This window comes from Leucopleurus acutus, assembly GCF_964270905.1.
Source record: "Leucopleurus acutus genome assembly, chromosome: 1".
Classification (NCBI taxonomy): Eukaryota; Metazoa; Chordata; class Mammalia; order Artiodactyla; family Delphinidae; genus Leucopleurus; species Leucopleurus acutus.
The window spans coordinates 122,335,080-122,362,611 of NC_139142.1; the positions used below are offsets into that span (position 1 = coordinate 122,335,080).

The 27,532-nt window shown below is 37.2% G+C and overlaps 2 protein-coding genes across 9 annotated transcripts in view; one reads left to right on the forward strand and one right to left on the reverse strand.

Annotated features, from left to right (window-relative positions):
* Nucleotides 1-27,532, reverse strand: part of ATOSA (atos homolog A) — a 114,852-nt gene that overhangs the window by 39,495 nt on the left and 47,825 nt on the right. The gene's annotated exons all lie outside the window — the stretch shown is intronic.
* LOC309960453 (translation machinery-associated protein 7B-like) lies at nt 1,651-27,104 on the forward strand (the record flags this gene model as incomplete). The annotated part of the gene is made up of 2 exons (XM_082837247.1): nt 1,651-1,665; nt 18,915-27,104. The coding sequence occupies 2 exons, from the start codon at nt 1,651-1,653 to the stop codon at nt 19,149-19,151; spliced, it is 252 nt and encodes an 83-aa protein (XP_082693373.1). The 3' UTR covers nt 19,152-27,104.

Below are 27,532 nucleotides of genomic sequence, written 5' to 3' on the forward strand. Positions count from 1 at the left end.
GGCCAATCCATCAAGAAAGCATAGCAGCCCTAAACATTTACGTACCTAAGACAATAGCTTCAACAAGTATAAAGTAAAAATGATAGAACTGTAAAAAGAAACAGACACATCCACAATTATATTTGAGATTTCAACACCCGCTTTTTCAATAATCAATAGAACAAGTAACAGAAAATCAGTAAGAACATAAAAATCTTGAACAGTACCATCAATTTGACCTAACTGGCATTTACATTACACTCCACTCAACAAAAGAAGAATATACATCTTTACTAGGTACACATACAACATTTACCAAGACAGACCATATTCTGGGCCACAAAACAAGTCTCAATAAATTTAAATAGTTTTAAATCATCCAAAGTGTATTCTCCAACCATAACGGAATTAAATTAGAAGTCAGTAAGAGAAAGATAGCTGGAAAATCTCTAAATATTTTGGAAGTAAATAACTGGTGTGATTTCAATAGTCACTGGACCACCTCTTTACTCTGAAGTGAGGTTTCCAAGTTTATGGACTGAAATGTGTCCCACCACACCTCCCCCAACCCCCAAACTCATATGTTGAAGCCCTAACCTCCAATGTGACTGTATTAAGAGACACGGCTTTTAGAAGGCAATTAATGTTAAATGAGGTTATCAGGGTGGGGCCGTAAACCAATAGGATTGGTGGTCTTACAGGAAGCGGAAAAGAGAAATCTCTCTACCTCTCTTCCTTCCCCTCCCACCTCCCCCCTTTCCAAGCACATGCACCAAGGAAAGACCATAAGGGCTTCCCTGGTGGCGCAGTGGTTAAGAATCCGCCTGCCAATGCAGGGGACACGGGTTCAAGCCCTGGTCCGGGAAGATCCCATATGCTGTGGAGCAACTAAGCCTGCACTGCACAACTACTGAGCCTGCACTCCAGAGCCCAAGAGCCAGAACTACTGAAGCCTGTGCGCCTAAAGCCTATGCTCTTCAACAAGAGAAGCCACCACAATGAGAAGCCCGTGCACCACAACGAAGGGTAGCCCCCACTCTCTGCAACTAGAGAAAGCCTGCGTGCAACAACAAAGACCCAATGCAGCCAAAAATAAATAAATTAATTAATTTTAAAAAAAGGGGAGACCATATGACCACACATCAAGAAGGCATCCATCTACAAGCCAGGAAGAGAACACTTACCAGAAACCAAATCAGCTGGCACCTTGATCTTAATACTTCCCAGCCTCCTTAACTGTGTGAAAATGAAATTCTGTTGATTAAGCCACTCAGTCTATGGTATATTGTTATGGCAGCCCAACCTGACTAATACATCAAGGATAAAAGCCAGGAATTTGCCTCTATATTTCCTGTTCTTTGCTGAAACTCAGAGGGTGTAGTCCTGCACCTTGTTCCAGATTTCTAGATAAGGCATGCTGGAGCCAGTGCCTAAAGCCTACATGTTCTCAATTAATAAAAGAGGGAGTAAAAATACCAGGCATAAATGGGTTTCCAGAATCCTTGTACTTGGAGAACCACAGGGTGCATGCCTGGTTTAATAAAGTGATACTCTATTTCTCATTCTATTGATACCATCAATCATGTGTGTATATACTTGCAGTTGGAAAGGAGAAATGGTAATGAATCCCTAGCAATTACAACTATCCAACCATCTTACATAATTGTCGTGATGATCAGAAGTGAGGTATGCCAAACACTGATTCACTAAATTAATCTTACTCAAGATTACTCATGCCCCTTCTGTTCGAGGGCATGGCTACTTAATGAAGTCAAGGTGGGGTCAAGAGGAGAAAACTGAGAAAAGAGTGAGGAATAAGGGGAAAAGAAAAACAAAAGTAATGATAAATACATGTAGAATTCACTAAGTCCAACATCATATTCTACTCCCCCCTACTACCTATACATCTCCAAACCCAAATATGCTCTTTCTCTTGAGTTCCCTATATAGTCTAACATTATCGATGCTTAACTGCCCAAGCCAAAAACTTGGCAATGCAGTCCTATAAACGGCACCACCTAAACAGCTCTAGCCACTTTTCTTCCTCACTCTATGGCCCCTACCTATACTACCAATGGCCATATGGGGACTTCCCTGGTGGTCCAGTGGTTAAGACTCTGCGTTTCCACTGCAAGGAGCATGGGTTAGAACCCTGGTCAGGGAACTAAGATCCTGCATGCTGCATGGTGTGCCCCAAAAAATTAATAAATAAAAAAATAAAATAAAGAAACCATTAAAAAATACATACTTTAAAAAATGTCCATATGTTACACACTAGTGTGTATAAAATAGATAACCAACAAGGACCTACTGTACAGCACAGGGAACTATACCCAATATTATGTAATAACCTATAAGGGAAAAGAATCTGAAAAAGACTATACATATATATATATATGTATATCTGAATCACTGTGCTGTACACCTGAAACTTATATGATATTGTAAACTATACTTCAATAAAAAATTAAAAAAAAATAGCCATATGTTAAAAAATACCTCCTGTAAAATGCTATAAAAAATATATATATGTATTTCACCAAGAGTGAACCCTAATGTAAACTATAGACTTTTGGTGATGATGTGTCGATATAGATTCATCGACTGTAACAAATGTACCACTGTGTCATGGGGTATTGATAGTGGGGGAAGTTGTGCATGTGTGGGGAACAGGGTGTATATGGCACTCTGTACTTTGTGCTCAGTCTTGCTGTGAATCTAAAACTTCTCTCTAGGGACTTCCCTGGTGGTCCAGTGGGTAAGACTCTGAGCTCCCGATTCAGGGGTCCTGGGTTCGATCCCTGGTCTGGGAACTAGATCCCACATGCATGCCGCAACTAAGAAGTCTGCATGCCACAACTAAGAAGTCTGCATGCCGCCACTAAGAAGTCCACATGCTGCAACTAAAAAAGATCCCGCATGCCGCAACTAAGACCCAGGGCAGCCAAAATAAATAAATAAATATTTTAAAAAAATAAAACTTCTCTCTAAAAAAAGTTTATTAATTAAAAAATATTTCCCTTCTATAAAATGCCAGAAAAATATTCTTGGTGTTTTTTTTTTACTTTCTGCAGATTTAAAAAAATAAAAATCAATACTGAAAATAATCTATTCACTTATCCCAAAATTATACTTAAGAAGTTTCCCTCAGGAAGCATGAATTATGAAGACAAAAACAAAAATTACAGGGGCTTCCCTGGTGGCGCAGTGGTTGAGAGTCCACCTGCTGAAGCAGGGGACGTGGGTTCGTGCCCCTGTCTGGGAAGATCCCACATGCCGCGGAGAGGCTGGGCCCGTGAGCCATGGCCACTGAGCCTGCGCGTCCGGAGCTTGTGCTCCACAATGGGAGAGGCCACAACAGTGAGAGGCCTGCATACCGCAAAATAATAATAATAATAATAATTATAGTAGAAAGCAACAAAAGAAGCATAAAAGAAAATTATCAAAGCTCAGATGAGCTATCACTGTCCCAGGATCAAAAAAAAAAAAAGACGTTCTGTACAAACTTAAATTAACATAGTTCATGTTTTATATTAAAGCATTTTAATGCCTGATAAGGATAAGTATGAATATACTTAAAAGTCTTCAGGGTCTGAAAAAAATGTGTAAGTTACTGAAAGAAGGGAGAAACACTACTTCTGCAACATTATTTGCTATTTAACTTGTATTACAGGTAAAAAGTTAAGTGACTGAGGGAAGCACAGTTCTTATTATAACTGATATTCTCAAAGTCTACTGACAATAATATTGTTTCTCATATAACCTCTGGTGCTGAGCTTCTTGGACAAAATTCCCCTAGACTAGACTATTGAATACCTATGTTAAATTCTGTATTTTGAAAATATGCCAGAGTAAGAGTCCTTAATGAGCAGTACAGTGCAGTATATTGTATAATGATGGCTTTCAGCATTCTATAAATACAGCAGTCTTGGAAATAGCAATTTAATGCCAGTCAGATTTGTTTATAAAAGAACCCACCTACAGGAAATAACTTAAATAAGTTTCACTTACAAACTGAAGACTGCTTGGACACCTTTCTCTGGTCTCTGGTTGTGGATCCATCATGCAATTATAACACTAGTATTTACAATGCTGTAATAACAGCTGACACTTCCTAAGCTCTTACTATGTGCCAGATACTGTGATGATTATTTTATCTTATTTAATCTTCACAACGATACTGAGAATACATCACACTGTTTTACCTCCAAAAATAGCCTGATTATATATGGAATGGTCATTCATATATAACCACTATTGTTAATTCATCAAATCTAAGATGTCATTAATTTTAAGATACATGACTATTTTATCTTTCATTAAGAAAGAAAAATCTGCCAATTTAACTACTGTGTGCATCAGAGTGTAAGAAACAAATTTCTTTCTGATTTCAAAGATTTAAAATATAGAAAATGTGCATGCTAAAAATCAACCAAATATGGTAATCCTAAAATTATAAGTTTAATCAGAATCTGATTTAAATGCAGTATTTCTTAATAGACCTGAAAACAAAGTGAGCTAACTAACTGAATGCTTTTCAGCCTCTTTTGAGAAGAAATCCAACCTTGGAGAATGAAATCATTTCGCCAACAAACTTCTTAACTGAATGGGAAAAAAAGAGAGAGAGCTACAGCTGCAGGTGTTCATATGAACTGCATTCATACTTTATGCTTATATATTTTTAGCCTAACTATGTACATTCATTATTCAAAGTAAAAACACCTTCATCAAAGTGTGTGTTTAACAGCGACTGGTTAATCTATATTGTAATAAAAGGGTGAAATAAGACTGGATATTTATAGTTTCGTGGTTAAGATCATGATTAACAGACAATCTGAATCCTGGTTCTGCTGCTAATAACGATGTAGCCCAAAGGAACTTATTTAGTCTCTCTAAACTTTACTTTCCTGAAAAATGGAGGTAATACCTATTTTATAGCATCAATGATTTCATGAGGTAACAGTATGTTGTGTTGGACAACATGGCATACAGTAAGCAGTTTTATATAATACATAGTCTTACTGTTCCTTAATAAGCCAAAGTATCTGGAGAGAAATTTTCAATAGTTCTAGAATCTTGTGGTTTGGAATCCCAGCTGCACATTGAACAAACTGGAGAGCTTTAAAAACAAAGTATAAGACAAAACAGAAAAACAGAAACAAAACCCAGGGACACATCCAAGACTGGATATTATATTTTTATAAAAGCTTCCTAGGTAATTATAATGTAATTTTAATGCAACAAGGATTGAGAACCACTGCTCTAATTGGAAGCTTGAGGCTAAGCAAGGGGAGAAAATGAGGATATTAGGCAAGGTGGTACATGGAGAAAATAGTGGTGACATTCAAAAAGCAAGAGACCCGCTTTAACATATGTACACTGGAGTTACATTTTCAGTTATAGCTGTGAATTTTCAAATATCCATTTATAATGTGTAACTGAGGTAGAAGTGGTTCTCAGACTGGGGTCTGTGGACATTCTGGGGATCTGACAGCTCTTTCTCCAAATTTAACACGTGATTTATTTTCAATGAAAATCTCAAAAAATGAGCAAAAACCTAGCCTTGAACATCGTGGACAATGATAATCAAGGATTGCCTTATAATGTCAGTGCTATATTCATATGTACTATTATGATTTATATTTACAGTTTTGCTGGTGTTTAAATAACACGACTTTAACAGCTCTAGGCTAGTGAGAGAGGTGGACTTAACACAGATGATGTTTTTATATTGTGTGCAAAATGGTGGCCTGGGGTACCAACAAAAGTTGACAATGAGTCAAATGGGACAAGCAAATATCAAGCCATAGTACGGTAGGCACGTTCGTCTCAGAAGGACTTGGCCCATAATACCAATCATGATAGTCACATTTTGACCAGTAACTTTGTAACACATCATAATGATTTAAAGTTTACTGGTTCTACAGTTTTATTTGCACTTAGTTTTTAATTTTTAAAAACTTTTTTAATATTTTAATTTTATTGGAGTTGATTTACAATGTTGTGTTAGTTTCAGGTGTACAGCAAAGTGATTCTGTTATACAGATACATATATTCATTGTTTTCTAGATTCTTTTCTCATATAGGTTATCACAGAATATTGGATAGAGTTCCCTGTGCTCTACAGTAGGTCCTTGTTGGTTATCTATCTTATATATAGTAGTGTGCATGTGTTCATCCCAAGCTCCTGATTTAACCCTCTCCCCCATGTTTCCCCTCTGGTAACCATAAGTTGTTTTCGATATCTATAAGTCAGCTTCTGTTTTGTAAATAAGTTCATTTGTATCTTTTTAAAATTAAATTCCATATATGAGCGATATTGTAGGATATTTGTCTTTCTCTGACTTACTACACTTAGTATGATAATCTCTATGTTGCTGCAAATGGCATTATTTCCTTCTTTTTTATGGCTAAGTAATATTCCATTATATATATGTACCACACCTTTTTTATCCATCCCTCTGTTGATGGACATTTAGGTTGCTTCCATGTCTTGGCTATTGTAAAAAGTGCTGCAATGAACATCGGGGTGCATGTATCCTTTCGGATTATGGCTTTCTCCGGATATATGCCCAGGAGTGGGATTGCTGGATCACGTGGTAGCTATTTTAAGTTTTTTAAGGAACCTCCATACTGTTCTCCATAGTGGTTGTACCAATCTACATTCCCAACAACAGTGTAGGGAGATTCCCTTTTCTCCACATCCTCTCCAGCATTTATTGTTTGTAGACTTTTTGATGATGGTCTGCATTTAGGTTTTAAAAATCATTTTGGTTTTACAGTTGTACGAGGTCTATAAGAAAATTATACTGAGTTCAGTTTTCTACAATGTAATTAAAAAATAACTTATGTCAGCTGGTTCAAAAATTTTTTTTCCCTTAAATAGTTGTGGGGAGTCCTGGAAGAAAGACTGAATGGATTCAAATCTCAGTTCCATTATATAAGGAAGAGGCTTTCAACTTTTCATAAAATCTTTAAGATCTCTTTCTCTCTCTCAGGTATTATTCTGAAGTTGGCAAAAAGTCATACTTGGCACACCTGTCAGAATGGCTATTATCAAAAAGACAACAAATAACAAGTGTTGGTGAGGATATGGAGAAAAGGGGACCCTCGGGCACTGTTGGTGGGAATGTAAATTGGTGCAGCCACTATGAAAAACAGTATGGAGGTTCCTTAGAAAACTAAAAATAGAACTACCATAGGATCCAACAACTCCACTCCTGAGTATTTATCCAAAGAAAACAAACACACTAATTGGAAAAGATATATGCACCCCTATGTTCACTGCAGCATTATTTACAATAAACTAGATATGGAAGCAACCCAAGTGCCCAGATGAATGGATAAAGAAGCTATGGTTTATATATACAATGCAATATTACTCACAAAAAAGAATGAAATTTTGCCATTGCAACAACATGGATGGACCTAGAGGGTATCATGCTAAATGAAATAAATCAGACAGAGAAGGACAAATACTGTATGATCTCAGTTACATATAGAATCTAAAAAACAAATGAACGAACATAACAAAACAGGGTCATAGATATAGCGAACAAATTGCCAGAGTGGAAGGGGGTTGGTTGCCAAAGTGGAAGGGGGTGGGGGGAGAAAAGAAATAGGTCATGGGTATGAAATGTACAGTGTGGGGAATATAGCCAGTAACTATGTAATATCTTTGGTATGGTGACATATCATAGCTACACTTATCATGGTGATTATTTTGAAATGTATAAATACCAAATCACTATGCTGGTGCAACAGGAACTAATATAGTGTTGGATGTCAACTGTACTTCAAAAACAAAAAACTAATGCACTCATAGAAAAAGAGATCATTGTGGTTACCAGAGACAAGGGGTGGGTGAAGGGGGAATTGGAAGAAGGTGGTCAAAAGGTACAAACTTCCAGTTATAAGATAAATAAGTACTAGGGATGTAATGTACAACATGATAAATATAATTAACACTGCTGTATGTTACATATGAAAGTTGTTAAGACAGTAAATCCTAAGAGTTCTCATCACACAAAAAAAGGTTTTTTTCCCTGTTCTTTAATTTTGAGATGATGGATATTCACTAAAGTTATTGTGATAATCATTTCATGATGCAGGTAAGTCAAATTATTATGCTGTACACCTTAAACTTATACAGTGCTGTGTGTCAATTATATAGAGAGAGTATGATCCTATTTTTGTTTAAAAAGAGTTTTAAGGGCTTCCCTGGTGGCGCAGTGGTTGAGAGTCCGCCTGCCGATGCAGGGGACATGGGTTCGTGCCCTGGTCTGGGAAGATCCCACATGCTGCGGAGCGATTGGGCCCGTGAGCCATGGCTGCTGAGCCTGGCGAGAGTTTTAAGACATCTAATATTATATATACTTATATGAGGACAGGAGAAAGAGTAAAGATACAAGCACAAAACTATAGATACTGTTTATCCCTGGGAAAGTAGGCATAGGAAGAGGTAAGGAGTTTTCCCTATTTGCTTATACACTTTTTGTTTGTTTGAATTTTTTGTCAAACACCATGTACTATTACTGTAATTTTTAATCAAATTTTTCAAAACTGGGGGAGGGGGCAGTGAGAATCAAATAAAGATACATGCCTTTAAAGGCTTTTAAAATCAAAGATAAGAAATACCTACCATAAAAACTAGAGCATTACCAACTTTTTACTTTGCTAGATATTTTTTAAAAGACTACTGAAATAGAGAACTCCTAAAATGACTAATTATATATAAAACTTTAAGACCTCTATCTTATATAAACTTTCCAAGACAGAACAATATTATTTAATAACAGTTCAAATATATATACAGTGATTAAGGGAAAAATATTGAGTATCTACCATACACCAGTGTTTCTCAAATTTTAATTTTTCTAAATATTATGGTAGACAGAGTAATGACCCCCCCAAAAATGTCCATATCCCAATCTCTGGAACCTGTGTATATGTAACTTTACATTGAAAAGGAACTTTGAGGATGTGATTAAGTTAATCTTGAGATGGTGGGGGAGGGGTCCCTGGATTATCCTGGTACGCCCAACATAATCACAAATCCTTATAAAAAAGAGGCAAGAGGTAGAGGTGAAAGTTGATGCAACATTGCTACCTCTGAAGACTGGTGAAGGGGCCATGAGCCAAGGAAAATAGGAGGCCTCTAGAAAGCTATAAAAGTCAAAGAGACAGACTTTCCCCTAAAGCCTCCAGAAGGAGGAAGACAGCCCTCTGGACCCATTGTAAACTTCTGACCCCAGAACTGTGAGACCATGAATGTATGTTGTTTTAAGCCATAAAGTTGTGGCAATTTCTTACAGCAGAAATAGGATCCTAATACAAGTATCATCTTAGGAGCTTGCAGAAAATGTATATTCCCAGGTCCTACTCCCAGAGATTCTGACTCAGGAGATCTGCATGTTTAATAAGAAAGCTCTAAGCCTCTGATGCAGGTAATCTCTGAATCATACTTTGAGAAATAGCACTTTAGATCATACATCAAAATAAATACCTCACAGGTAAAAAGCATCACATCTAAATTTTAATGGGGAAAACTAGCAGAATATTCAATATGTATTTATTTGACCTGTGGAATAATGAGACCTTTCTCAGCTTGGCAAGAGAAAAATACACACAAAGGAAAATATTGACAGATTAAAATGTTTTAAATCTAAATTTTATATATTTCTTTTTATATTTCTTAAAGGTAAAAGGTAGAAGGGGACTTCCCTGGTGGTACAGTGGTTAAGAATCCACCTGCCAACGCAGGGGACACGGGTTCGAGCCCTGGTCCGGGAAGATCCCACATGCCATGGAGCAACTAAGCCTGCAAGTCACAACTACTGAGCCTGCGTGCCACAACTACTGAGCCTGCGTGCCACAACTACTGAAGCCCATGCACCTAGAGCGCGTGCTCTGCAACAAGAGAAGCCACCGCAATGAGAAGCCTGCGCACCGCAACAAAGAGTAGCCCCCACTCGCCGCAACCAGAGAAAGCCCGTGCACAGCAACAAAGACCCAATGCAGCCAAAAATTAATAAATAAAATAAATTTATAAAAAAGGGAAAATATTTCTATACTATATGGTTGACAAAGTGTTCCTATTTATATTATTATTCTATATGCTATTTTAATTAAACTTACTATTTCAAAAGTTGAAAAGAGAAAGAATTCACATAAGGTGAAATAAAAAGAGTAAACACATAGAGAGGAATGTTTACTCTCTCTAGCAAAGAAATACCAATTAAAACCATGTTGAAAATCCATGTTTTATCTACTATAATAGTAAAGTTAAAAATAATTTTTTTAATTATCTATGAAAAATGGTTTGAGTGATGTTATGTCAACATGATGGAATATCCAACAGCCATTAAAATAATTATATTATTTAGAAAAATGCACTCAAAATCCATTAAGTTAAACAGCAATACATACAATTTTACATTTAAGACTTTTTTCAATAATGTATAAACTGATATAAAGATGATCTGAAACAATGACAATATAAAAAACTATAATAAGTTTGCTAAAGTTTGCTAAAATAAGCTCTCTAAAGCTTCTGAAGATTTTTAAATACTTTACTTCTTAAAAGCAAAATTAGAAAGAAAAACAGTACTATCTATCTATCTTTTTACTTTCACCATCATTTCATAAAAGAAATAACAAAAATTTAACAGTCATGATCCAGAAAAAGGAGTCTCTCTTGAGAAAGGCTGCCATCTTTGCCATGGACAAATGAAAAGCTTATGTTAGACTAGCACAGGTCTGAGGACCGGTCTTTGGGAACCACTACTACTACCCTGAAAACTACTGGACTTTAGGCCCTGTGTGAATAGTAACCAAGAGCCCAACTACAGTTCTCTGGGGGTTCTTCCTCTTTCTCTCTCTACTGCTCCCACTTCAATCAGCCTGAGAAGCTTATCTATCATTTGAAGGAGCAATGATAGGGAGGGTAGAGACCATGTTCCACAAAAGTGGAAAACTGCCAATTCTAAAAAAAAGGGGGCAATGGACCAGAAGTCAATGAGAAAGATAGCTTGCCAAAAAGAAAATGAGATGATGTAATAGCACCAAGAAAGAATACCCACTGGTTCCTTCAGTGATCCAACCAGTTGAAGCAGGGAGACAATGCCACCCTTTTAACCATTTGTTTGTTCAAGTGGATTCATTCATTAACCTCTGTGCAAATGTGGGGAGATCAATTATTTTGAATGGAAGTTGCAGTTTAGCTGTAAATGGCTATTGTAAAGATATCACCTTGCTATATACAAGGTTGGTAAGAAAAGAAACAATACTTTTTTCTCTCTAATTTTTTTCCTCAAAGGCAGTTTCATATTGCTCTATTTCCCCTTTAAAATGGGTAACTCTGCCAAAGATAGTATCCTTTGATAAAGATAATGATCAAGCAGGGGGATTTAATGCTAATGTAATGCTTTTAATTAACGTTTTATTGGATAACTCTGTGGTCATTATCGTCAACTTCAATCAGCCAAGTACAGGATATTTCCTAGAACCAGATTAAACTGGTTTTAGTTCAGCCAGTATACACACAATTAGAACTATCGTCAGTCGAGCATAGTTATTATCATCAAGCAATTATTTATTGTTATTTTAAAATCATCTGTTTAGAAGATAAACTTGCCAACATGCTTTAATTCCATATTTAACTTAGATCTTTTACCTAAATTTTGATAGCTAAATAAATCTTAACACTAACATTTATACTTGTAACAGATCTTGAAATTGACAGATCTCTCAATAAAACAGAGAACAAATGAAAAAAATTTTATAATAACTTGCAGAAAGTATGAAAATGCTATACTAGAAGTCAGAAGATCTGGATTCTAATTTCAGCTTTGTCATGAACTGGTTCCAAGACTTTGGGAAAGGTCAGTTAAACACAAACTCACTTGTAAAATGAAGGAATGTGAAACTAGATGGCCCCTTCCAATTTAAATAATATCTGATTCTACATGTGCCAATTTTTGGAGTTATAAAATACTATCATCCCATTTACTGTCAGTACCACTTTGTCCACAAGCATAGACTGATCCTGGTACATCTAGCCTACCACAAACTAAAAATAATCATGGGGGGTGCTGGTCAGAGTACAAAACTTGCCCCAACTACAGCTGTTTTTGTTTTCTGTGACTCAAAATCTTAGAATTATCTATGCCTCCTCCCTTTCTCCCGCCTCCAATAAGTAAAGTCTGACTGCTTCTATTAACAATCTCCCATATCTGATCCCTCACCATTCCCAGTTTGGCCAAAGCGTTGGTTGCATAAAGAGAAGCAATGAGAGACGAGGTAAAATAAGGACGCTATCTGTCATTAATGCCCTTTATGCATCCAATGGTCTGGCTCACCTGATCTTATTCTCTCCCAGAGCCACCTCAAGATATCCCACCCCTCCGTATTCCACTGAATCACTATAATTTTCTTGTTTCCAGCACTCCCCTCCTGGCAAGCCTCATAGCCCCACCTCGGTTGTTTTAATCATTCTCTCCAACTATTCCAGTATTCTTAAAGCCACACCATGGAAAAACTTTGTGGTAAGGAGGTGATTCATCCTTTGCGCTCCAACTCTCCTAATACTCTTACTGCTTTTCCATTCTTGATACCCCACTAATTTACCAATGAGTCCCAAAAATTACAGCTAGTGACTCAAAAATCACTTCAACTAACTTTTTTTTTTTTTGCGGAGCACAGGCTCCAGACACACAGGCTCAGCAGCCATGGCTCATGGGCCCAGCTGCTCTGCGGCATGTGGGATCTTCCCAGACCGGGGCACAAACCCGCGTCCCCTGCATCGGCAGGCGGACTCTCAACCACTGTGCCACCAGGGAAGCCCTCAACTAACTTTTTTAAAACTGCATTTTAAAGGTTCAAATCTCACCATTTATACAAGCCTTCTAAAATATTCTTTGGAAGAGTTTTAAAATTTTCTTCATAAAGAATTTGCTATTAAGTTCATTCAAAATTAGATTTGTTTGTTACACTTGTGCATGGGTTTTTAAAATTACATTTTCTAACAATCTCTACTCTCATGAAGTTAAAAATTTAACTTTACCACTTGATCAAAGTTCTACAGATTAAAAGAACAGGGTATGATATGATCCGGCAATCCCACTACTGGGCATATACCCTGAGAAAACCATAATTCAAAAAGAGTCATGTACCACAATGTTCATTGCAGCTCTATTTACAATAGCCAGGACACGGAAGCAACCTAAGTGTCCATCGAGAGATGAATGGCTAAAGAAGATGTGGCACATATATACAATAGAATATTACTCAGCCATAAAAAGAAACGAAATTGAGTTATTTGTACTGAGGTGGATGGACCCAGAGTCTGTCATACAGAGTGAAGTAAGTCAGAAAGAGGAAAACAAATACCATATGCTAACTCATATAGATGGAATCTAAAAAAAAAAATGGTTCTGAAGAACGTAGGGGCAGGACAGCAATAAAGATGCAGATGGAGAGAATGGACTTGAGGACATGCAGAGGGGGAAGGGTAAGCTGGGACAAAGTGAAAGAGTGGCATGGACTTATAAATACTACCAAATGTAAAACAGATAGCTAGTGGGAAGCAGCCGAATAGCACAGCAAGATCAGCTCGGTGCTTTTTGACCACCTAGAGGGGTGGGATAGGAAGGGTGGGAGGGAGATGCAAGAGAGAGGAGATATGAGGATATATGTATATGTATGGCTGATTCACTTTGTTATAAAGCAGAAACTAACACACTACTGCAAATCAATTATACTCCAGTAAAGATGTTTAAAAAAAAAAAAGAACAGGGTATGAAATAATGCAATGAGCTCTAGTTCAGCTTAAATACACAATTCTTCCCTAGGTCTTATCTCAGCTCATCTGGTCCTATTATACCTTCCCATGATGTTTTATTGTTTTTAGGAGAAGAGCTCATTGTACCTTATGCTTTTCCTTCCTAAAACTTAGCACAGATAAAAATAAATCACTATTTGCCTCTCTTCTCTAACCCACTAAGCTACATGAGAACAAGGACCAACTCTCTTACAGTTACCCAGCACAGCACTTAGCATGAAGAAGCTCTCAAATACTTGTTGAAATACTGAATGGTTAATGTTCCATCATATTTTGTTTTCTGCCTATTTCAGCTTATTTCTGGTTAAAGTGATAAAGGCTTGCTGTTACCCTTTCCAGATAATTATCATTTTATTCTTCTCTTGGATTTGACATTTTGCACTGAAATAGTTTTTGTGAGTTTTTTTTTTAATGCCCTTATCTATATAATTTTCTTAAACGGGACAAGGAAATATTTGTTTTTAAAATAAAGAAATTGCATTAGGTAATCACCACATCTCTAGCCCAGGACAAAAACATTTTCATTTTAAAAAATAAAAAAGAGAGGGGCTTCCCTGGTGGCACAGTGGTTGGGAGTCCACCTGCCGATGTGGGGGATGCAGGTTTGTGCCCCGATCTGGGAGGAACCCGCGTGCCGCGGAGAGGCTGGGCCCGTAAGCCATGGCCGCTGAGCTTGCATGTCCGGAGCCTGTGCTCCACGACGGGAGAGGCCACAGCAGTGATAGGCCCACGTACCACACACAAAAAATAATAATAATAAAATAAAATAAAAAAGAGAGAGTACTTTCTGAGTTCTAATTTCCATATTGGTTATTGGAATTTCTAGGCCTCAACAGTCTTTTAAGGGATAACAGAGAATTCATCATACCAACCTATTGATTGCTTATGTGATGAGTTGGGGGCAACTTAAGCTCTAGAAAGAAAACTGTATTTTAAGTAATTTAAAGACTGGCTATAAGGTAAGAGTGGAAAAAAGAGGTATCTGCATGTCAAAAAATTCAAGTGAAATCCAGCTCTTCTCCAGAAGGCAATGGGAGAATGCCTTCAAGTAGAGGACAGTCTTATGGAGCACATTCAGATAGTCTAATTCAGGGTGATGCCTGATAGATAATAAAGGTGTTACTAGAATGCTTAGGTGGGAACTCAATCTCAGATATCAGAAAAAGCTCCCAGAAGGCCTGATATTTAACATGAAAGAATTAGGGAATTCCTTGGTGTTCCAGTGGTTAGGGCTCGGCGCTTCTATTGCAGGGGGCACAGGTTCGATCCCTGGTGGGGGAACTAAGATCCCGCATGCTGTGTGGCACGGCCAAAAAATAAAAAAAGAAAGAAAGAATTAGACATAGTCAGTGTTACTGAGGTGTTCTTTTGTTTTGCCTCCTTAAGTTCAGGCTGCCAGAACTGTGCTTTTAGCCACGTATCATAGATGCACAGGCACAAACTTAGAGCTACATAGATTTTATTCATTTCCTTTTTACTTGCACTGACCCTATTTTTTAATTTCTCTGTGCTCTGTGTAAACCATTAAGCCTCATTCACCACTTTTTCAGGGCCTGAAAATCCTCAAGTAGAAAATATTGTCCTTTCCACTTTTGTAGGAATATTCCTGATTATATGGGTGTTATCACTCCATACCACATGCAGAAAGAACCATGGGACAAAAAAGCTGAGAAAATACTGCCACAAAAGGAAACAAAGTCCTGGGCTTCCCTGGTGGCGCAGTGGTTAGGAATCTGCCTGCCAAGGCAGGGGGTCATGGGTTCGAGACCTGATCCAGGAAGATCCCACATGCCACTGAGCAACTAAGCTAGTGTGCCACAACTACTGAGCCTGTGTGCCACAACTATGAAGCCCGTGTGCCTAGAGCCCGTGCTGCACAACTACAGAAGCCACCGCAATGAGAAGCCTGCACACTGCAACGAAGAGTAGCCCCTGCTCGCTGCAACCAGAGAAAAGCCCACACACAGCAACGAAGACCCAACGCAGCCAAAAATAAAATAAATAAATTTATTTTTTTTTAAAAAAAAGGAAACAAAGTCCTGTCTCTCAAAACCACAAGTTCTAGATTTAGCTATACACTCAAAAGATGACCCTGTGCTAAAAAAGCAACAATCCACTATTCTAGTTCTGTTTTGTTTTGTTCCAGCTTTCCTAATCCCAGATAACTGGCACATAACTTTCCAAAATTACTCTCAAGCTTAACCTAATTTAGTCTTTCTTACATTTTTATCTCGTGGGAATATGGTTACAACATAGGCTGGTCCCCAAAAATACATCCTGTCCTTTCAACCTCCTTCCCTCTACCACATGCATGATTCCTACTTTTAAGTACTCTTAACACTCATATTTTCCACTGACTGTGTGTTGGTATGTGTGAACCCTAAAACTCCAGCACAAATAAAAAGTGGATAGAGAGTTGTTTTTAGTTAAGAGTTGAAAACTTGCACATACACACTAAGATCAGTTCTGCTCAGTTCTCTTGAACAAAGATGGAATTAGGTAACATCCGTTGCAGTGGACCTGTCATCTCTAGGGCAGAGCTATTTCTGGAAGAGCATCCAGGTAAAAGCCTAAGGCCATAGGAGGTGTCTTCTAGGTCTCCTCTTATCTCAGTCTGCAACTCAGAGATGATATGTAGGTGCTGGGGACCTAGATATTACATTCCAGGCCTGGTCCTTTTGTACTAGGTTCTTTACCAGAAGCCCATCCAGAATATAGGAGTCAGCGCAGGAATATGGGGTATTCCCTAGGACAAATCCATTTACAAGAGTATTAATGTACAGAGTATATGTTAGAACATTTTCCCCCTCCTCAGAAGTTACAAAACAGCATCCCATGTTCACTACTTAACACTTTGCTCGTATACATATCCTGAAGTTCTTATCCACTTTGTTTTAAACCTCAGTTCTCTAAAATTAATGCCTTTATTCTCTGACTAAAGGCAAATTATTTTTAACAAGATTTCTTAACTTAAGAGAATTTATGAACCTCTGGATATTTTCCACAAAATTATGTATGTATATACACAGATGCATTTTTTTTCCTAGCAAGAGGGTTGATACTTTTCAGCAGATTCTCAAAAGGGTTAGTACCCTAAATGAGAAACAATGACATAGAGCAATCTTTTTTTTCTTTTTCTGTGTGGACATTTTTCAGAAAAAAATGATTTAAGGTAAACAAATATACCAATGCAATGCAATCAGGTAAAATCAGGATACTTATTTCTAAAAAGGTTCTCCTACCCTTTTTGTTAGATGTGAAATAGTCTCTGGACCCAATGCAGAAGCCACTTGGGCAGTACCACTGAATGCATTGACAGTGAAAAAACGGAGTACACTTGCAAGAGACTGTCTTTTCTTTACATTTGCTTGTTCTCTAATCCTCAGTAAGCTAAACTTTATCTTCAGCAAATTGGAAGACTAAATATGTTTGTGTTGGCTTCCCTGGTGGCGCAGTGGTTAAGAATCCGCCTGCTAATGCAGGGGACACGGGTTCGAGCCCTGGTCCGGGAAGATCCCACATGCCGCGGAGCAACTAAGAGCCTGTGTTGCGCACCTACAGCCGTTTCTCCGCAACAAGAGAAGCCACCGCAATGAGAAGCTTGCGCACCGCAACAAAGAGTAGCCCCCGCTCGCTGCAGCTAGAGAAAGCCCGTGTGCAGCAACAAAAACCCAACAGAGCCAAAAATAAATAAATAAAATAAATAAATTTATAAAAAAACAATAGTTTACATAAGAATCACAAAATCTTAGCATTTGATGAAAATATGAAAACCAGGATGGGAACCCAGATTAACCCTCTCTCCCAAAATAACTTAAAATTATCACCACCCAAAGCAATGAAAATACTGTGCTCAGCTGAAAAGAATCTGAAATTTTGTGTACTTATTAAAATGACAAAAGAGCATTTTCTGAACATTTTGGCTTAGAAGTTTGAGTTTTCAAATTTTAGCCCTACACCACCAGATTTTTATTCTGTAAGTTCTTATATTTCAAAACTGTTACATTCATCACGTATGTGACAATATTTAATTTCTGGCTTCCAGACAGCTGGCTTGTCCCTTGTCATCAATGAGTGGTAAATACAAGGTCACCCTTAGCCCAATCCTAGTTGAGGAATTCAAAAGAAAAGTTAGAAATGAGTTACTTCCCGGTAAACAAATCCCCAGTGGATTTACCAACTCTAGTCAGTCAGCCCAGCACTTGTGGGCACTTGTATGCACACACAGGTGTGCACACACACACACACGCACACCAAAAATAACACTACATCAAACAAATTTTTTTCTGCCTTCTCTTCTTCATTTATCTTCCCATTTACTCATTATTTCCTTGCCATTATTGACTATTATCTTTCTTCAGAGGTTTAGTCGCATACTTCCCTATCAGCCTTGCCCTTTCTTCTACCCAAATCCCCAAACTTCCACAACTTTCTGGGTCATAAAGTAAATTGAGACATCTGCATAAAAGTATATCTGCATATGTGAAATTTAGAGGGAAAAATATAAAAAACTATACTTAAAATTCTCAGAATTTAAAAATGTAGAATAATTTTAAAGAAAAGAGAATGGTTAATATTTAGCAAAAAAAATTATATAAATAACAATGATTGTAAATAACTGGCGGAGTTCCCCTTTCATACTCTGGATGACAAGATGCCTACAGCAAAATCTGAGGCCCAACTATGTATGACCCTTAGGGCCCGGCTATTTTTTCTACCCTATCTTTACTTCCTGTAATTTATAATTTTAATGTCCCTGTGCTTATCATAAACCTTATAATTCAAATCCTTTGATGTTCAGAAGTCTTTAAATGAGTAAAATAGAGACCAGTGAGCAACAAGGCAACATTTCCAGTTTCTCAAGTAACAGTCATCATACTACCACTTATAACTCAGCCTCACCACAAAGGATTATATAATCAGATTCAAGCAGTACAGTAAACGACTATGTTTTTTAAAACTTGGGTCTTTGATTTTAGATACAACGGCATCTGAAGATTTAAAAAAAAAAGATTTACTATGCTCTTGCAAAAGCAATATAGTTTATGCAATAACACTGTTGCAACATGAAAATGCTTGATAAAATGCTGTTAAGAGGCATCTGGTGGCAGGGTCTGGGGAAGGGGCGGCAGGCGCCACGTCGGGCCACGAAAGTGGCAAGAAGAAGCCCCTGAAGCAGCCCAAGATGCAAACCAAGGAGATGGATGAGGAAGATAAGGCATTCAAGCAGAAACTGAAGGAGGAGCAAAAGAAACTCGAGGAGCTAAAAGTAAAGGCCGCGAGGAAAGGCCCCCTGGGCACAGGTGGAATTAAGAAATCTGGTAAAAAGTAAGCTGTTTCTAGACTCCACGTATTGTGTCCAGGCAAGTTAATGAACAACACACACACACACACACACATGTGCACACAGCAGCAGCAACAACAATCTATGGGGTGGGGGGCAGGGGTAAGAAATGAGAATCTAGATTTGCTACCATATATTATCAAATATGTCTACTTATCAAAAAAAAAAGTAAGCTGTTCCTTGTGCCTGAGGCAATGATGATCCTTAATTCCATTCCTGTTTAAACATCTGGATTAAACATCTGGATTCCCTGCCATAACATCTGTTGCCACCTATAGCTAGAATGAAGTGTTGTCTTGAAACCTATTGTACATTTAAGAATAAACTTTTGTAAAAAAAAAAAAATCATTAAAAAAGAAAGTGCTGTTAAGACAAAACTTCCCTGCCTAGCTGACTATAATAATCAAATCTTTTTTGGATTCAGAACATGAACAAGTGATGGAATTTCTGCAAGAAGGAGTCAAAGAAACATTGTATCATAGAGCACTTAGAGCATACCTGTAGGAATCAAACGTTCGGGATAATACTTGCTGTAGGAATGATTTTTCACAAAAGACCAAAAGAGAAAGAAATACTCAGATTGTTACCCCTTCCCAGCCTGAAGTTTTAAATTACAGAATTTTTTTTGAAGAACTATAAATGAAATACTATTTTCATATTATTGCCTGGTTATTTAAGAATAAACAAAAAAATTATTTTATTTAAAATAAAATCTGTTACAGCAATCACACTGCATCTGATAAACATAAGAACTTCTATTTGCTACTGTATCAAGTGGCTAAGAGAAAAAAGAAATCACTATTTTTGAGAACTGAAGTATTTTTCTATTTTCAAGTACAAAGAAGTATAGTTAATTTAAAGATTTGGCACAGAATAAGACAATTAAAATTCTATTGTCAAATAACAGATAAATTCAAAGAGTTGAAATATGCTAGCAGTGTCACTAGCCTTGACCAGAGGAACTTTCAGATGTGTTAAGACGTGTAAGAACCATCTTTAGGGGCTGAGCCCAGGAATAAAATCTGGGATTCTGCCAAGACTATTCCTCCTGCAACACAAGGCAAAGCTTTTGTGTGACACAACAGTAGATCCAAATTTCTTGCCAATATCATGTACCTTTATTTTTGCAGCATATGAATGAAATCACCCTGCTCTTGGAAAGTCTGTTAATTCTTAAGAAATAAACCAAGGAAAATGGAGTAGTAAACCAGTTCAAGCAACATTTTGGTTTTTGTGGTTGTATATTAAAAAATAAAATAGTAGTTGATGAGAGTGATAGCTAAAAAAAAATGGAAACTAGATTGACTTCCATGTGGTTAGAGCTACATTTGATGAACTTGGGTCTACTCAGCATACCTCTGCCTCCCATCCCTGCCCTTCTCATAGCTCCTCTTCTGCAAATGAGTGCTTTATATTGCAGAGGCCACCAAGTCCAAAAACTATAATAGCTTTCCTTATTTTGCCATAATTTTTGTAACTCCTATCAAGTTCAAGTTTGGGGGTACACGTAACGAACTGAAAAAACTAAGAAATGCCAGTCTTTTAAAGTTTAGCAACATGTAGGCTCACATAAAACACTTTTTTAACGTTTAAGGCCAATTTATTTTGTAAATTTTCACCTCCTATTTGAAATCCTTAACTTACTATAAATATATATGTATCTTTAAAAATGATCAGTAATGGGCGCAAAAGCATGAAATGTATTTTGAGTTCTTTTCAAGAAAAGATATATCTCTCCTCTCTTATAAAATAATGCTACCCCTTCCTAATGACAAGCACTTCTTGAAGAGAACAACAATATCAAAACCAATCCTATTCCAAAATATATCATTTGTAGAGATAAAAAATGAAGCTTGAATATTAACTTGGAATTTATATTATATTAATTTTATTCAGACATAAGTTACCTAGTGAATTAAAAAGGAGCCACTTACACAACTGGGTGAAACTGGATAAGCAAAAGAAAATTGTTCATAAATGGGTAATATACTAATTAGTATTCTGTTCTGCTTTAATTAATTTAAAAGAATCATTAGCTAAATCAACTATGTAAAATATAATTTCACAGTATTTGAAATTATGTAAAACTTTTCTTTATATCTAAGATATTTTAAAACTTGCCTATAATTAGTTGGATAAACTGGTTTTTCCAGATCTCATAAACTGTAACCCATATTCCGTTCAATTATTACAAAATTGAATTAGGTTCAATTTAATAAGACTGTACTATATTTGCAGTATTAACTAAGTCAGATATGGAATTATTATATTTAATTAAGGTTTACTTTAATTTTAAAATATCATCTTAAACATTTCTGGTTTGTCTTCAAAATCCTTTATTTTTTCAGTTTTCTATATGGACATTTAATAGAACATGCCACTACCTTTGCAGTTGGATTTTACTACTATCCTTTATCTGAACTGAGAAGTACTAGCCAACAGATCAAATAATTAAGAGGTTATACAATTTGAGGTAGCATCTTCACAAATCCTATACAGAAAGACACCATGTCAAAAGTATGTCAAAATTCTCACTAAGCTAAATTCTGACAATCTCTGTCAAATTCAGAAACAATGAATTTCAGTTAAAAATACATAACTTATATTAAATACATTCTCCTTAACAGCTTTTATTTTAAAAACACCTCCTACCCCCAAGTACAGTTAATACTTCTGTCTAAACCTCATTCTCGTCCCAGTTTTCTCATTTTTATCATATTTTTTTCCCCATTAAAGTAAGCATATTGTATTTTGGTTTCTTTTCTCCCTACTCATTGTTCAGATCAGCATTTTAAAAATCTTTTAAGCAATGCTGTTCAAAGAAAACAGGCTATATGAAGCTAAAGAAAATTCCCTAAGTTCAATGTTTTTCAACCTGAGATCATTTTCCTGGACCTATTTATTAAAAATCCATGCAAATCAAACACTACAACTGTAAACAGCTACAGAAAATTGGAAGCTTAAAAATAAAGCCGTTGAAAACACTTCATTACACACCTTCTCTGTGAAGCCCTTTGTTTCCACTGAAAACCATACTGGAATCCTTGTGTAAAATAAGTTGCCTTCTGGCTGTCAATAGCTATACAGTCAGTAACTGAGGGATCCAGATGTCTGCAGTGGTTAAAACAAATGTTCAGCAGTGGGTGCTGATTCCGCTTCCCTCTGTGTAAGGTTTTTCACAAAGGCAGCAGAGTAAGAGCTCACATAGCAACAGCACTCACAGCTGATTGGATGGAGGATATGCTCTGCCGCCCCTGCTCGCTAGGTCCACTACAGCTTCCTGTCTGCTTGGCAGCGGTATCTTGTTGTCTTTGCTCCTCTTACCAACTCAGCTGTGTTTAGGCAACGTGAAAGGAAAGATCAGGAGAACGATAATGACAAAGTATTCTAGCATTCTAAAATGCACATCTCTGGGTGCTTTTAAAGGAGAGAAATTCATAGGGCAAACATTTACTTCAGTGTTTCACATAAAACTGAGGACAAAGAGAGGTAGTGGAAGGAATCAATTTATTACTTCGCATTTCAAGTAAATCAGGCTCTACCAAGTGAAACCCTCTGAAAACAAAGAATACAAAAATTTTCGACAATCAGGATAAAGCATCAACCTCCATCTACCTAGAACTATGAATTACTTTACAACAAAGTTCACAAATTCCAAGAATATCACGCAGGACCAGTTAGATAGTTAAAATGAGACAGGGCCTAAAAATAGTCCTCCCTCAAATTTATGCAGTGCTTTTTAAGAGGGCAAGAAAAATTGAGGTTAACAGATTGCTTAGAAAAAGATTTTAAAAGGAAAAAAAATTGCTTAATAAACTCTGACAACAATAAAAGATTTAACTAGGTATCTGCATTAATAATATCTCTTCTTACATAAACGACAATGACATAAAATATAAAACAACGACACTGAGCCTGGATTAATTTATTTTCTCTATCATAAAAGTATCTGGAGACAGGAAGGCACAGGAATTTTTTTACCCCTAGGTTTCAAATACTGGGCTTCAATGTACCAATCTACACTATCTCCACAAGCTTTAACAACAAAAACAAAAATCCATCCCCAATTTACGAAGATGTTTGGGGGAGTCAATGCAAGTGTAGTAGGAGATAAACAGATATGAAGAATCGGAAAAATTCCTCATTTAGGAAATATTTCCCTTGAACTTCACACAAGCTAGGATAGTGTTTTTCAAATTTTTAAAGCAATGGAACCCTTTTAATTTGCATTCTTCCAATAAAATGCATTATTAGTGGTGGCATTAGGATTTCTATACAGGAGGGGTTTGTGGGAGTAGGCAGAGGCAACAGCAGAAGCATGCTGTTTATTACTCAGATCTTTGTTTATGTGGAGTGTCTTGTGGGTAGGGCAGAGAGGCTGATGGAAATGCTGGCACTACTAAAGCACCCCATGAGCACCATGAGGCTATTTTTAAATGAGAGGCTACAAACAACACTGCAGTTTCATATCAGCCCCAGAATCTACAAAATTCCTACCCTTGAAAAAGCTTTTAGGATCTCTGGAGTTCTACAGTATACAAACAAGAGATATAACCTGTAAGAGTTAAATCTTATTATTACCTTAGTGTAAGGAAAGAACCTGATCCTTGCCTCCACAATTAGCCAGAGGGAGAGCTGCTAAGCCCTCTGAGAAATAACAAGAGAGAAGATGTGTTTAGGAGCACAATAACCGCTGAGCTAAGTGACTCGGAGAAAGAATGGCATAGTAGAGAGAACAAGGACGCTGGAGTCAGGCTGACCAACCTGGGTTCAAAATATTAATCTGCCATTTACAAACAGTAAGACACTATACAAATTACTTAACCACTCTGAGCTTCAGTTTTTTAATCTATAAAATGGAGTTAACTCACAGGATTATTGTGAAGGTTAAAAGGTGCTCTTTGCCAGCCAGACTGCTTTTTTGGTTACTAAGTCTCTTCAAAACTTAGGGTCTTTGCAAATACTATTCTTCTTTTGCTAGGACTTATCTCCCACAACCCCTTCCATTGATAAGTCTCCATTAAATTTCTCTTCCCCAGGGCAGCTTTCTGTGAGCCAAGACTAGTCTCAGGCTCCCTGGACTTTTTTCTTAGTACTTAGCTCACAGAATGTTAAGTAATTATTTGCAAAAAGACTGGTTGGACATTCTCCTCCACTACACTGTAAGTGCTTTAAAGGGAGGTACTACATCTGTCTACATTATTGCTTACCTAACACCATGCCTGATTTATATTCCACATACTATTTTATTTGATTTCATAACCTTGGGAGGTAAATACAAGTATCATTATCGGCATTGTTCAAATAAGAAAATCAGCTCTAAATGTTTATTTACTCAAGTCATACAACTAGAAGTCAAAGGAAATAAATTTTTTAAAATTTTTGGATGAATAACTTTATAATTCAAAATTAACTTCTGGGCTTCCCTGGTGGCGCAGTGGTTGAGAGTCCGCCTGCCGATGCAGGGGACACGGGTTCGTGCCCCGGTCCGGGAAGATCCCACATGCCGCGAAGCGGCTGGGCCCGTGAGCCATGGCTGCTGAGCCTGCGCGTCCGTAGCCTGTGCTCCGCAACGGGAGAGGCCACAACAGTGAGAGGCCCACATACCGCAAAAACAAAAAAAACAAAAACAAAAACAGAATTAACTTCTTCCTATATCTTTGAAAAAAAGAACATATAATCTCTAAACTGTTTTAGAATACTTCCTTTCAGTTAGAATTCTTAAACTTTTTAATTAAAGTCTAATGATAGCCTGTTTCTATAATCTAAAACTACTGATTAACATTTACAAAGAGAACTTATTGAAAAAATATTAACTTTAATCAGAAATATGTAATTATAAGTGAATAAAATGAACTCCAAGAGACATGCCACCTTAAAAAGTAAAATCCAACCAAGAGATTTATTTAGTGAAATGCTTCCTCTGCTACCAGTTTTCTAAATGGTAAATAAATTTCAAAATGGCACTTTATATAACTCTGAAGAATGCTTGCTTTTTTTCCTGGGTCATCTTGGTACACAAAGCTATAAATAATCTCAACAGTCTACAAGTTAAGAATCTGAATAGGACTTCCCTGGAGGCGCAGTGGTTAAGAATTTGCCTGCCAAGGCAGGGTACACGGGTTCAAGCCCTGCTCCGGGAGGATCCCACATGTCGCGGAGCAACGAAGCCCGTGCGCGACAGCTACGGAGCCTGCACTCTAGAGCCTGCAAGCCACAACTGCTGAGGCCTGAGCGCCTAGATCCTGTGCTCCACAACGAGAAGCCACCGCAATAAAGAGTAGCCCCCGCTTGCCACAACTAGAGAAAGCCTGCACGCAGCAACAAAGACCTAGCACAGCCAAAAAAAAAAAAAAAAAAAAAAGAATCTGAATAATATAAAATGCTATACTAAGTGCTAGTCTCAGGTTCTCAATTCTCAACACTTAACCATGAAAAAGCCCCTTTTTGCCCAGTGTGGTCATAACTGTACTCTCCATAGACCAGTTCAAGAAATATAAATTATTTATATTATACTAACGTAGGAAATAAATAGGAAAGCAGACCTTCCATAAGAGTTTTCTAAGGTACATATTCCAAATATAAAATGGAAAAATTTGAATTATCAGCTGTTTCAGATCATTTGTGTCCTCTGTTAGCAGAAATAATTGGAAACTATCTACTTTTAAAATACCTTAGATATAACCATGCTAGCTTGGACAGTTTTTAAACAAAAAGATATCCTTCTAGAAGGAAAAAATAACCCTTCAAAGGTAATGATTATATAGCTGCTATATATGTAGGCCCACGGGCCAGGCATGGGGCTAATTTCTTTACATGCCCATCTCTTCTGACTCTATGGTAGTTAACTATCCTGAGAGATAAGGAAACCGGCTTGTAACCTGCCCAAGTAAGCAGAACTAAGTGGGCAAAGCCAGGAAGTAGGTCTTCCTAAATCTAATATGTGTGCTCCTAACAATTCCTTTCATAATTACATTTCCATAAGATAAATATGGCATCACATAAGAATAAAGTTTAAATACAGAAATCTCAAGTTAACATTTTCCACTTATTACTCATTCAATAACCACCACTACAGCCCTATTACACCTCAGAACTGTCATTGATACACTACTTATAATACAGAAAAACAGGATTTGACTGCTAAACAGGGAGCCAGGCTGTAGCAATAGTGAAGGCACAATAGAAGATTCAATCTGTAAAACTTCACTACTTTATGGTCACAGAACACATACCTGATTCAGAGAAAGTATAAAGGGAGTATTATACAAATGAACATTGAACCAGGAACCACAGATCTGGGCTCTAGTCTGAACTCTACCACTAATGAGCTTTGTGATCTTAAGCACTTCTCTGAAATTGCTCACGTCTAAGTCAGGAATCTTTTTTTTTTTCCTTTTCTTTTCTTTTTTTTTTTTTGCCTGCAATATTGGTATGTTGCAAGGATCAAATAGGACAAGAAACAATTATTTTGAAAACAGCAAAATGCTACACAAATAGGATATTGTCATCCCTGGTGGTCAGTCTTCTACGGGTTGGCACGGTAAACATGTTTGCACAAAATCCAGTGTAATTACTGAAAAGATCCCTTAAAGCAGCAAGACATAATGGAGAAGAGCCAGACAGTCTAGGGTTCAAGTTCTTTCCACTTAACAAGCTGTGCTATCAAATTATTTAACCTACCTCAGTCTCTTTCTTCATCTGTAAAGTGGGAGTAATAATTTCTCTAAGAGTTATGAACCATGTAGTCCAATACTTGCTCTCAAGCAATTTAAGTGTCCTCCTTTCTTTTGCAAACATCAGTCCCATAAGATGTTACTAAAGAGCAAATGTACATGCATACACACATACACATACCAACAAATAAAGGGCAATACATCAGTAGTATCCCATATTAATAACAGTGGGGATAAAATTTAAATCTTGACTACCAAAGAAAGATTTTTATGACACTGATTTTTTTTTTTTGCCGTACGCGGGCCTCTCACTGTTGTGGCCTCTCCCGCTGCGGAGCACAGGCTCCGGACGTGCAGGCCCAGCGGCCATGGCTCACGGGCCCAGCCGCTCTGCGGCATGTGGGATCTTCCCGGACCGGGGCACGAACCCATGTCCCCTGCATCGGCAGGCGGACTCTCAACCACTGCGCCACCAGGGAAGCCCGACACTGATATTTTTTAAGTTCGTTAAATGATGTCACTTTGACGACACGTTTCACAGCTCACTAACTTATTTGCAAGAAAGACTAAACAAAACTAAATTTTACAGTTTGGGGAATTAGGGAAATTTATGGTTTTTCTAATTAAATCAGAGTTTTTATTCAAAAATTATGCTTTCAGGTCACTACTGGGATAAATTAAGCCATAAAAAGC